Consider the following 14,044-nt stretch of genomic DNA (forward strand, 5'->3'; position numbering starts at 1 on the left):
CAATGATTCCTCCATAATTTTATAATTTCAATATAAGATTATTTTAGGAGCAAGGCTATCTTTATGAAGAGGGTGAGGGGCTGGAAGATTTCAATCTTTTTGGCTGTGACAAAACCAAGCCTTTCTTAGCCTGTATGGTTGCACCCGCGTGTGTGTGTGTGTGTGTGTGTGTGTGTGTGTGCGCGCGCGCGCGCGCGTTGGCCAGAGGGATGGTAACTGACCAATTATGGCAGAAGGCTGAACTCTTTCTTCCCTCTGTCCAAATCATCCCTTTGTATTGCTCATGCTAAGATGATTCTACTCAGAGAGCACGGGCAATAAGGACCTATGGAGTTTCCTTCCTCTGCAGCTGGTGAGGATGTCCTTGAATTATAGCAGAACAATAATTAATGCTCGTAATGATGGTCTTATGGCATCAAGAAAGATTATCTTCTGTGTTATTGATATAAGAAAGCAATGGCAGATTATTTCCCCCACCAGGTTAACATTTTAATGCTTTGGCATTTGTGGGGAGAGGATAAACAATTACTATTGGAATTAAGAGCTTATTCTCTGATGTTGCCAGATTAATAAATTGTTGCTTTAAATGGCTATAGTGATACTCCTATTTCCCTGTGAAAGTGGTTTGGGGCTAGTACTTAATTTGCATTTATAGGAGTTATTTTGCATATAGATTAACATTTATTTTGGAAATGGAGTAAAGGATTTACTTCATTAAATCTGAATTTTCATTTGTCACTTTATTTGAAAGAAGGCACATTGTAAGTTTAAAAAGTTTATTGATTTTTAAAAACAACTATACTGCATCCACTTTCTCAGGAACTGTTTTAAAATACAAAGGTCTCTGTATTTGATGATGTTATTCCCCACTGACTTAATGTTAAAACCAGATGATAAATTATTTTCCATAAGATACTGTTTATGTGACAAGTCATAAAACATTAGTATGCACATTATCAGATCTAACAAGATCATATTCTCCAAGTTTTTTTTATATAAAAGTATGAACTTGAGCTGGGTGTGGTGGCACAGATTGTAATTCCAGTACTTGGGAAGCTAAGACAGGAGGATCACAGGTTCGAGGCCAGCCTCAGCTACTTAGTGAGGCTCTCAGCAACCTAATGGAACACTGTTCCATAATAAAAAAAAAAAAAAAAAATAGGGCAGGGGAGTAGGTTGGAAGTAGAATGCCCCTATGTTCAATCTCAGTACTGGAAAAAAAAAACGTATGAACTTGAGCTTCCAAGGAAGAATAAAGCCAAACTACTACAGTACTCTAATAAATATTAAGTGACAAATTAAGCTGGTTCTACATTAGGTTCAGAGCCTGTGAATAATGAGAAAAACTTAACTGGTGCTAAGTGTTATTATGATTATCTTGCCTTTTATAATCTTTCCTGGCCTAGTGAGAACTGGGAAGGATGAGATGAAAAATGTATGATTTTTGTTGCTGGCTGAATTAAAAGTAAATGAAACTTTAAATGTAAAATGTATCCATCTCTTCAGCAGGGTAAATACAAATGTACTTTTGCGATAATAGGTACTTAATCACTGTTCCACCCTTGCCTGCTCCCTCTAAAAGGAAATTTGTGAACTTGATGCTGAATTTGAAGCATATCAGATGATATAGATTTCTATTATTGTTAAATTCTGCCTTTAATGAAAATTAGAATTTAATTATATCATCAAGTTTGGGATGTCAGATCTTGCCTCGCAGCACCAGGCTCCAGAGAAGAATGGGACGCAGAATGGAGCACAAAACCAGAAAAGAAATATGCCAACCTCATGGCCGAGAGCGCGGCAGCAGCACCATATTGCCAGCAGCAGCTGCAAAGTTCACCGTGCCCGTGACAGCTCCAGATCAGCACACTCAACCTACCAGGCTCCAGAGAAGAAAGGTAAACAAGGAGCTGAAGTGAGCAGCTGTGGATCATTCAGGTGTAATTCAGCAGTTTTTTTCAGCACAAAGAACATCTAAAACTCCCAGTGGACAAGCTCTGTATGCCCTCCAGGGACTTAGAACAGAGGTCAAAACCAGAAAAGAAAGACAACAGCCCAGGGCGTGGGAGCAGCGCCATATTGCCAGAGGCGGTAGCGAGTTCACCACGCCCTCCACAGCTCCAGACCAGAACACTCAATAACCGTAAGTGAAATTGTGGCCCCTAAAGGAGAAATCCAAGTACTGCACCCCCAGGGACTTGCGCAGCTTTGATAATCTCCCTGGGTCTGAGATTTTACAGTCCAACCCAGTGAAGGAGTAGTGGAGGCACAGATACCACACCCTAGTTGCAGCTCCCCATGGGAAAACACCCAGCCTGGTACCCCCATGGTATCGCCCAGCCTCTATTAACTCCCTGGGTCTGAGACTTTGCGATACAACCTAGTAAAGAAGTAGTAGTGACTGAGATTACCACACATTCGAGATCCAGAGCACAAAAAGTGAAGTTGTAGTGAACCAGGGAAGAACCCAGAGAAGGCCCAAACTTTTGAAATCATGGGAAAGAGGAATAACAATGGAGCAATGAACACCCACAACCCCACAACATCAGAACCTGATAACACAGAAATTCGGAGATCTCCAGAAGATCAAATCAGGAATATAACTGTTGAAATAATACAGGACCTTCAAAAAGAATTTAAAGAGAGTTTAAAAGAAATAAAGAATGCAATCATTGAAATAAAGGCCTCAATTCAAATATAAACAATCGATTAGACAACATGGGAAATAGAATCTTGCTCCTAGAAGATGATCACTCCAAAAACAAATGCTTAGTTCATGATTTAGAAAAAAAAATCAGACAGCAGGAATCAGACATTGAAGAAATATGGGCCCATTTTAAGAGAACTAACTTAAGAATAATCGGAATAGAGAAGGGAAAATAAGGTAAAACCAAAGGGATCAATAATCTCTTCAAAGAAATAATAGCAGAAAATTTTCCAAACATAGAGCAAGAGGTCAATACACAAGTCCAGGAAACTTATAGAACTCGCTTTAGACTGGATCAGAGAAGAGGATACGCACGCCACATAATTGTCAAAATGACCAATGTGGAAGCCAAGCAGAGAATCTTAAAAACAACAAAAACAAAAGTCCAAGTGACATTCAGAGGCAAATCAATTAGAATCACTCCAGACTTCCCAAACCAAGTCATGAAAGCCAGAAGGGCTTGGAGTAACATATTCCAAACTCTGAAAGAAAACAATTTCCAGCCCCAAATTTTCTACCCAGAAAAACTATCTATCAAATTAGATGGGGAAATTAGAAGCTTCCATGACAGACAGAAACTAAAGGAACTTATGTCTTCAAAACCAGCGCTAGACAAAATATTTAAGGAGATTAACTACAAAGAAGAAATACGTAATACACTCCAGAACTAAAAAAACAAGATTTCCCATTCAGCAGACAACTAAGCAAAGAAAAATAAACAGAATCTCAAATAGAAATAAAATCTTAACATGTTAGAAATTATAAATTATCTCTCAATAATCACACTGAATGTAAATGGCCTCAACTCCCCAATAAAAAGACATCACATGGCAAAATGGATTAAAAACCAGAATCCATCCATCTGCTGCTTACAAGAAACACACCTTACAAGTAAAGATAGGAACAAACTCAAGGTAAAGGGCTGGAGCAAGGTAATCCATGCTAATGATACTCGAAGACATGCAGGAGTAGCAACTATGAAATTAGACTTGAAACCCAAACTTATTAGAAGAGACAAAGAAGGTCACATTTTACTGGTAAAAGGAATAATCCAGCAAGAGGAAATAGCAATAATCAACATCTATGCCCCAAACATAGGTGCAGCTACTTTCATAAATCAAATTCTTTGTGACATGAAGTCACACATAAATCCCAATACAGTAATACTGGGAGACTTCAACACACCTCTTACAACATTAGACCGATCTTCCAGAAAAAAGGTCATTAAGATGCCTCATAACTAAAGAACTCCATTAACCAAATGGATCTGTTGGACACATACAGAATATTTCACCCAACTACAGCAGAGTTTACATTTTTCTCAGCTGCTCACGGAACCTTCTCCAAAATCAATCACATCCTGGGACACAAAATGAGCATTAGCAAATTTAAAAAATGTTATATACTTCCCTATGTCATTTCAGACCATAATGGAATGAAACTAGAAATCAACTATAAGAAGACCCAGAGAAACAACATAAACATGTGGAGACTGAACACCACACTTCTGAATGAAGAATGGGAGAAAAGATGTAAGAGGTGAAATCAAGAAATTTCTAGAAACAAATGAAAATAAAGATACAACATATCAAAACCTCTGGAAATCTTTGAAGGCAGTATTAAGAGGAAAATTTATAGCACTGAGTGCTCACATAAGCAAAACAGAAAATCTTCAAATAAGTAACATAACGATTAACCTCAAAGCCCTTGAAAAGCAGGAACCGTCGAACCCCAAAGCCAGTAGAAAACAGGAAATTATTAAAATTAGAGGAGAAATTAATGAAATAGAGAATAAAAAAATATAGAAAATGAACAAAACCAAAAGCTGGTTTCTTGAAAAAAATTAACAAAACAGATAAACCACTAGCCAACCTAACTAAAAAAAAGAGAATCAACCCAAATTATTAAGATAAGAGATGGAAAAAGAGACATTAATACTGACAGTGTAGAAATCCAGAAGATTATCAGAAACTTCTTTGAAAAACTATACTCCAACAAAATGGAGAATCTGGAGAAAATTGACAACTTCCTAGATAAATACAACCTTCCTAAGCTGAGTCAAGTAGATAATGAACACTTAAACCAACCAATAACAATCAAAGAGATTGAAACAACAATAAAGAGCTTACCATCAAAGAAATGCCCAGGACCAGATGGCTTTCCATGTGAATTCTATAAAACCTTTATAGAAGAGCTAACCCCAATACTACTCAAACTATTTTGTGAAATAGAAAAAAGTGGGACTCTCCCAAATACATTCTATGACGCCAACATTACACTAATACCCAAACTGAATAAAGACAGTTCAAGGAAGGAAAACTATAGGCCTATATCTCTGATGAACTTGGATGCAAAATTATTAAATTACTAGCAACACGCATTCAAAACCACATCAAGAAAATCATACACCATGACCAGGTACGGTTCATTTCAGGGATGCAAGGCTGGTTCAACCTACAAAAATCAATCCATGTAATTCACCATATAAACAGAATCAAAGACAAAAATCACATGATCATTTCAATAGATGCTGAAAAAGCATTTGATAAAATTCAGCATCCATTTATGATAAAATAAAACACTGCAGAGAATTGGAATAGAAGCCACATATCTCAACATCATAAAGGCAATCTATAATTAGCCGACTGCCAACATCATATTAAATGGGGAAAAACTTCCAGAATTCTCCCTAGAAACAGGAACGAGACAAGGATGTCCATTATCACTACTTCTCTTCAATGTAGTACTAGAGACTCTAGCCAGAGCAATAAGGCAAGAAAAGGAAATCAAAGGAGTACAAATAGGAAAGAAGAAATCAAACTTTCACTATTTGCAGATGACATGATACTATATTTAGAAAACCCAACAAACTCAACCAAAAGGGTTATAGAACTGATCAATAAATTCAGCAAAGTATCTGGATACAAACTCAATCTTAAAAAATCAGAAGCTTTCCTGTACACCACACATAAACCCACTGAAAAAGAAATTCAGAAAACATTCCCACTCAGGATCTCCCACAAAAAATAAAAGACTTAGGAATAAACTTAGCCAAGGAAGTAAAAGATTTCTACAAATAAAATTATAAAACATTGAAAAAAGAAATCAAAGAAGATCTTAGAAGATGGAAAGATCTTCCATGTTCATGGATTGGTAGAATAAATATCATTAAAATGGCCATCCTTCCAAAAGTAATCTACAGATTCAAGGTAATGCCCATTCCTCACGGTCATAGAAAAATCAGTACTTAAATTTATTTGGAATAACAAAAAAACCAGAATAGCCAAAGTTCTCAGCAACAAAAACCATGCAGGAGGAATTACAATACCTGACTTTATACTACAAAGCCATTGTAATAAAAACAACATGGTACTGGCACAAAAACAGATACATAGACCATTGGAGCAGAGTAGAAGACCCAGAAACAAGTCCACATACTTTCAGCCAATTGATTTTTGACAAAGGGGCAAAAACATACACTGGAAAAAAGATAGCCTGTTCAACAAATGGTGTTGGCAAAACTGGTTAACCATATGCAGAAAACTGGAAATTAATCCCACTTTCTCACCCTTCACAAGAGTGAATTCAAGATGGATCAAAGACTTGGAAATCAAACCTAAGACCTTGAAGCTCTTTGAAGACAGCATAGGTCCAACACTGCAACGCATAGGCACAGATAAACACTTTCTCAACAAGACCCTAAAGGCACAACAAATTAAAAGGTGAATCAATACATGATATTGCATGAAACTGAATAGCTTCTGTTCAGCAAATGGAACTGTCAGTAACCTCAACCGAGAGCCAATAGAGTGGGAGAAGATTTTTGCCACCTATACCTCTGAAAGAGGACTAATATCTAGAATATACAGAGAACTCAAGAAGCTCAACACTAAGAAAACAAAGCATCCAATAACAAAATGGGCAAGTGAACTAAAGAAGAAATTCAAATGGCCAATAAATGCATGAAAAAATGCTCAACATAATTGGCAGTCAGAGAGATGCAATCAAAACTATCCTGAGATTTCACCTAACTCCAACTAGAATGGCAATCATTCAAAACACAAACAACAACAGATGCTGGCAAGGATGTGGAGAAGTGGGAACTCTAAGACATTGTTTTTGGGATTGCAAATTAGTGCAACCACTTTGGAAAACAGTATGGAGAATCCTCAGAAGAATGGGAACAAATCTATCATTTGATCCAGCAATGCCACTTTTGGGTATCTACCCAGAAGAAAGGATACCAAACTATCAAACTAATGCATGTGTATGTATGTTCATAGCTGCACAATTCACCATAGCCATACTATGGAAACAGCCAAGATGTCCATCAACAAATGAATGGATTACAAAACTGTGGGATATGTACACAATGGTATTTTACTCAGCCATTAAACAAAAAAACTCAATTACATAATTTTCAGGGAAATGGATGGAACTGGAGGATATTATGCTAAGTAAGGTTAGTCAGTCATAAAAAACAAGAAATCAGATGCTTTCCCTAATATGTTTCGCTAAGGAGAAATGGGTCATAGGAGGAACTCTAGATGAAAAGGGAAATCCTATAGAGGAGCAAACAAGACAACCTAAATGAGGGGATGGAAGGGGGGAAGAAGGAAATTTTCTAAAACACGCAGTGTACTTAAGCATATTGAAGTCAACCACTGACTGGGCCAAGCCGGGGAAGGAGGGATAAAGAGGGAATGGTGTGGGTATTGGGAAGGGGTTAAATCAGTGATGTGTGCATGTTTGTACACACAATTTTTTTTTATCCCAATACGATGTATGAATATAATACACCAATACATATTTTTTTTTAAAGTTTGGGATGTCAGAACATGCCCCAGTGGGAGAGTTGAGAATGCCTTCTGGTTCATAGATTACTAGGTGAGGTGATTATATGAAAGAAAAAGCAAGTGAAGCTGCTTAGCAGAGGGAAGTCTCCTCGGTTCCATAGCGTTACAGTCTGCCATGGCAGACGAACTCTAAAATGACCCTAATGATCCTTGCTTCTGACATCTGTGCCCTTGTATACTGATAGTGGACCAGCCTGGATTCTTGCTTTCAACTGCTTGTGGCAAAAGGATGGGAAGTCATTTCTAGGTTTAGTCCAAATAAGATACCAATCTTCCCTTTTCTTCTCAGACTCTTTTCATGGGGTTTTGATGAAGCATATTGTCATGTTGCCACATGCCAGGAACTGAGCCAGTTAGGAACTGGGACCCTCATCCAGCAGCCTTTGCAAAGCGAATATTACTTGCACACATGTGAACTTGGAAGCAGATTCTTCTCCAGTTAGAATTTACATAAAGCCAGACTTGGTGACACTCGCCTATAATTACAGTACTGGGAGACTGAGAAAGGAAGATTGTTGGTTCAAGGCCAATCTCAGCAACATAGTGAAACCCTGTCTCAAAATAAAAGGTAGAAAAAGGGCTGGGGATGGGGGGATAGGTAAGTGGTAAAAACAATTCTTAGTACTGTATACACAGATAAGACTGACACCTTGACAGCAGCCTTGTGAGAATGAAGGATTCAGTTAAACTGTGCCTAGATTCCTGAGTAACAGGAATCTAAATGTGTATTAAGTTTATAAGTCTGTTTTATTTGGTACATAGCAATTGAAAACTTATACCTAGATATATTAGTTTGTGTGGGCTGCTATAACAAACTACCACAGACTGAAATTTGCTTCTTCAGAGTTGTGTGGACTACAGTCTGAGATCAAGGTATCAGAGGCTTTGTTTTTCCTGAGGCCTCTCTTGGCTTATAGATGCCTACCAATCCCTGTGTCTTCACATGGCCTTTCCTGGATGTGTGCCATTGTCCAAGTTTGCTCTTGTTATGTGGATACCAGTCAAATACCTGATTAGAACCCACACTGTTGACCTCATTTAAAATTAATTACCACTTTATAAATCCCATCTCCAAATATGGTCACATTCTGAAGTCTGGGGTTCAGAAGTTGAATCAACGAATTTCACTTTCGTTTATGGGATGAAACAGTTCATCCCTTAAAAACTGGCCATATAAAAATTGTAATTTTTTGCCATGCATGTGGTGCACGTCTGTAATCCTAGTACTTGGGAGGGTGAGAGAGGAGGATTGGCCAGCCTCAGCTACTTAATGAAGCCCTCTCCAACTTACTGAGAACTTGTTTCAAAATAAAGATAAAAAGCAGGTGTGAGAGCCGGGCATGGTGGCGCATGCTTGTAATGTTAGTACTAGGGAAGCTGAGACAAGAGGATCCAAGTTCGCAGCCAGCCTCAGCTACTTAGTGTGTGGCCCTACGGAACTTAGTGAGACCCTGTTTCAAAATAAAGAAAAAAAATAGGGCTGAGGTATAGCTTGGAGTTAGAATGCTCCTGGGTTCAATCCCTACTACCCCCCCCACTCCAAAATAAATATGTCTGAAGGTATAGCTCAGAGATAAGATGCCTGGGTTCAATTCCCAGTACCATAAAATAAATAAACATAAATAAATAAAATAATAAAAAATTTTAATATTTTATCTCTATAGCTAAAAATTAGTAGAACTTACTGTCCATAAAAGACTTGATCCTTGTTTTTATTTATTTTAATGTAATTATGTATTTTATATGATATATAAATCACATCGTTTAGCCTATATACTTACATGTCCTTGTCTCATTACAAAATTTTAATTTATATAATACTTTATAGTATTTGCATGAGATAATGGTATTTAAATATTTGGTGTAGCCTTTTGTGTTTATTTGTATGGTTCTAGATTAAAATATTTTAGAAGCAGTTTGTCATATGAATAAAGGGCTTTCTCAAGATATAGAGACTTGAATTACATTTATCTGAAATACATTTAGTTTTAGCTCATGGGAAGGCCAGAATATTTGTCCTACTATTTGACAATCCACATTTAAGGGATATACTGTTAGAGCCTGTTAATGTTAATCTGATGATTCATTAAGATACTATTTTTTTTCTGAGCATTAAGAACAGTATATGTATTTAAAACATTTTCCTAAATTGCCAAAATCAAAGAGAAAAATAAATATAAGCTATCACATGCAACAGTTCTTTAGTATGTACCAGTGGTTCTGAAGTCTAGATTACTGATCTGGGTAATCCTTGGAATACTCTTTGTGGATCTATAAGCTGTTTTCAAAATAAAACTAAAACATTATCCTCCTTTTATAATATTGTGTATTGCTGGGCGTGGTGGTGCACGCTTGTAATCCCCGCGCTTGGGATGCTGAGACTAGGAGGATTGCAGGTTTGAGGACAACCTCATCAAATGGTAAGACTCATCAACCTAGCAAGACCTTGTTTCAAAATAAAAATAAACTAGGACTGGAGGTATAGCTCAGAGGTAGAATGCCCCTGGGTTCAATTTCCAGCACCACATGCACAAAAATATTCTGTGCCTCTTAAACATATTATATTGACACATACATTTATTGACATGTGTTGCATCACATATGCAAAAGAAATAGTGAAATTGCTGGGGGCTTTGCATGAATGAAGGTGGTGGCATTTATCTGTATTATTAGTCTTTGTATTTTCTAGCACCATACATTCACAGGAAAAAAATAAAAGAAGCGAATTTCACTGATTTTTTTTTTTTTTTTTTTTTTTTTTTTTGTTGTTGTTGTACTGGGGTTTCTGGAAACCATTCTACATCTGGGCTATACTCCCAGACCTATTTTATGCTTTTTTTAAATTTGGAAACTGGGTTTTTTAAGCCAGCGTGGCTGGCTTCAAACCTGCACAATCCTCCTGTCTATACCTCCCAAACGCAGGGATTACAAGCATGCGCCACCATGCCCGGCCACTAAAGTTTTTTTTTTAACAAATTAAAATTATTACTGTTATTAAATGTTGACCTTTGATTATGTATCTTTGCAACATTCCACATGATTAAGTGGGAATTATGCATAAAATACCTTATTCTTTACCAATGTCCAGTGGCTATCTTAGGGAAAATACCCTCTATGGAAAGTTTTTATATGGTTGTTTGGGTTGGGAGTTAAATCAGCTACTCTTTCATGGAACATCGTTTTTAGAGGAAAGAATGACTGGAAAACTACCATTGATTTTTCAGATATAGGTATTAGACAAACATTTTCTAAAAAATGAACAGGGCCTTCTATTTCAAGGAAAACAACTGCAGTTAATAGCGTTTACTGACAATATCACAGTTTACTTTCAAACAGAAAAAAAAAATTAGAATTTTGGAAAACTTGTATCTGCCCACATGAACTTAACTGATTTCTAAATTTAATTATTTTGATGATATTGTTGGTGATATTAACAAATGTTATTTTTATATTTTCTAGTGAAATATGTCATCATTAGTAAAAAAAGTACATAAATTACTGAACCAATATTTCCCAGATGACTAGAATATCATGTTATAAAATTGTACCTGGGTAAAATATTCTTTCAAAGTGAAAAAGAAAAAAATTTAATGTAACAGAGCACAGTTTTATATTAGAAACTATATAACGTTGAAAATATATGTAAGCATTAAAGTTTATAACCTCACTCAATATGGCTTATAAAGCTGTTTGATAAAGTTCATTGATTCATTGTGGGTGTGGGGATGGAATCCGGGGTCATTCAACCTCCAAACTACACCCCTGCCCTATTTTTATTTTTTATTTTGAAACAGGGTCTCTTAACTAAGTTGCGGAGGGCCTCACTAATTAGCTGAGGCTGTCTGTGAACTGGGATCCTCCAGTCTCAGCCTCCTGAATGCTGGGATTACAAGCATGCGCCACCACATCCAGAGCATCTAGTTTTTAATCTTAGTACTTGGGAGTTTGAGACAGGATGATCACAGGTTCATGGCCATCCTCAGCAGTTTAGTGAGACTATGTTTCCAAATAAAGAATGAAATAGGAATAGGGGTATAGATTGAAGGAGGAATCTTGGGTTCATTCCCCAGTACCACCACCAAAAGCAAAAATGAAAGCAAAAAAAAAAAAAAAGGCAAAAAAAAAAAAAAGAGAGAGAGAAACTATCATTTGTTAAGCTCTGATATATTAAAGAAAAAACACACCACATAATCTGAAAGGGGCATTAATTCACTTCCCCTTTATATATCCTTGTAAGGTTAGATGTTCCTCATACACTTAAATGAAAACAATATATTAAAACAGGTTGAAAATAAAGGCAAATATGAGAACATAATCATAATATCCCTTATTATGTCAAGCATAAATCAGTTTGTAAAACTGTAAAACAAAACCTCTATTCTCAGTATTTTTTTTGGAGAATATAGTATTTGTCATGAAAATCTGTTACTATGCTAAAGTTGGAAAATCAGCACTTTTTCACCTTCATAGTTAAGATTATTTTAGATGGCAATCATCCTAGAAGAAAATTTTGATACAGAACAGGATGTTTGCATGGGTTTAAATTTTCTCCTCATATACTTATAAGTCACAAATGAAAGATAAAGAGTAATTGTTCAGTGGAGAAATCAACAACGATGCAATCCACCTGTGTCAACCTCCCAAACAAGCACTGAGATTACAAGCATGCACCACCATGCCCAGCTTTCTTTTAAATTTCTAATAGAGTATGTGTTGGTAGACCTTATTTACATAAACAAATGCTTTTTGTGGTCCTTGATAATTTCTGAATATGAAGGAGTCCTAAGATCACATAGGCTGAGGATTGTTGGTTCACACTATGGTAAATAGGTAGGGCTCCACCTCATTCTGTGAAGTCTATTTTAAGACAGCAATGAGATCTGATTTGGTAGATGCTGCTTACTAACATTGTAATCTAGGCAAGCCACTTAAACCTTACATTCCTTAGAGTTTTCATATGTAAAATAGGGAGATACTATCTCAGAGAGCTGTTGTAGGGTAAACCATATATCCTATGCAAAAGAAAAAGCTAATTTCCAGTACTGTAAATAAATAAATAAATAAATAAATAAACAAACAAAGTTAATTTAAATGAAAAAAGAAGAAAATCCTTGATATCCATCATATACACAGGAAGTTGGACCAACCATTATCTCAAGAGTAGTTGATAGAAAATTTGATTACATAGGAAACCCTTTCCCTCAGGTGCAACTTTTTTTTTTTTTTGGTACTATAGATGGAACCCAGGGACATTCTACCTCTGAACTACACCCACAGCCCTATTTTTTATTCTTTATTTTGAAACAGAGTCTCAGTTGCAAGGGACCTCACTAAATAGCCAAGGCTTTTCGCAAACAGCAGTCCTCCTGTCTCAGCCTCCCAAATGCTGGGATTACAAGCATGTGCCACCACACCTAGCTCTGTGAGATCTTATTTAGCCCTGATCCCATTGGCATTCCAAGTTTCAATTATGTTTTCTCTGTTCTAGTAGATATATCTATATTAGGTAATTTAGGTTGTTGTAATGGTATCTACTTGAGGTAAAGATTTTTTTAAAAATTGTATTGTTTTGTATTGTTTGCACGTTTTCCCACAGACCAAGTCATAATTTGCCCCTTTTCTATACCTCATTCTATTAGCATGAAGCCCATGGAAATCAAGAAAATCAGATTGTTGAAATATATGGTGTTCACCTAAGCCCAAATACAAATGATCAGTTTTAAAAGGAATTCAAAGGATAAATAAGAGCAAAGGCATTATGTCATTTTGTTATGCTCTTTATTGTGTTCTGTTCCTTTTTGCTTTATTGTGATATATTTTCTTTTCTCTTTTTCTCTTCTAAACAGATCATCAAAAACTGGAAAGGGAAGCTAGAATATGCCGTCTTTTGAAGCATCCCAATATTGGTGAGGAAATTTTTCAATGTGTTTTAAATGTTAATTTAGCGTATCTTGTATTACATTGTTCCACAGTAACAGATGTTAATTTTAATAGTTTGAATGTTAATAGGTAATAACAGATTCCTACTTTTGGGGTTGAGTTGCATCTGATACTTCATAGTTTTATGTTTTACTGTTTTTTTTTTTTTTGATGCAGTCTTTTTTTTATAGATGCAGTGTTTGAGGCAGAAGTGGAAAATAAAAACTGTCTTCACAAATTAAACTGATTTTAGTTTGAATCAATAGTGTATGTAAATAGTGTATGTATAGATTGTAGTCATGCACAGTCAATACTAGTGTTCAGTCAGTATGTCTCAATCTAGTATGTATCCCTTCAGTATCCCTCAGGCACATTTTGGGGATAAGAATTTGAGCAGCTTCAAAGCCAGGCGTGGTGGTGCATGCCTCAGCATTCAGGAGGCTGAGACCACCGGATAACCTCAGCTACTTAGTGAGGCCCTCTGCAGCTCAGTGAGACCTGGTTTCAAAATAAAGAATAAAAAATAGGGAAGGGGGTGTAGCTTGGAGGTCAAAAGCCCTTG

General features: G+C 36.4%; 1 protein-coding gene across 20 annotated transcripts in view; it reads left to right on the forward strand.

Moving 5' to 3' along the window:
- Positions 1-14,044, forward strand: part of CAMK2D (calcium/calmodulin dependent protein kinase II delta) — a gene marked incomplete at both ends in the record, with an annotated part of 339,011 nt that overhangs the window by 101,736 nt on the left and 223,231 nt on the right. For all 20 annotated transcript variants that reach the window (XM_080697513.1, XM_080697528.1, XM_080697516.1 and 17 more), the window contains one exon: positions 13,410-13,469. In XM_080697513.1, coding sequence (XP_080553639.1) covers positions 13,410-13,469 — 60 coding nt within the window. The remainder of the gene's footprint in view (positions 1-13,409; positions 13,470-14,044) is intronic.

Source organism: Muscardinus avellanarius, assembly GCF_963383645.1.
Source record: "Muscardinus avellanarius genome assembly, chromosome: 6".
Lineage (NCBI taxonomy): Eukaryota > Metazoa > Chordata > Mammalia > Rodentia > Gliridae > Muscardinus > Muscardinus avellanarius.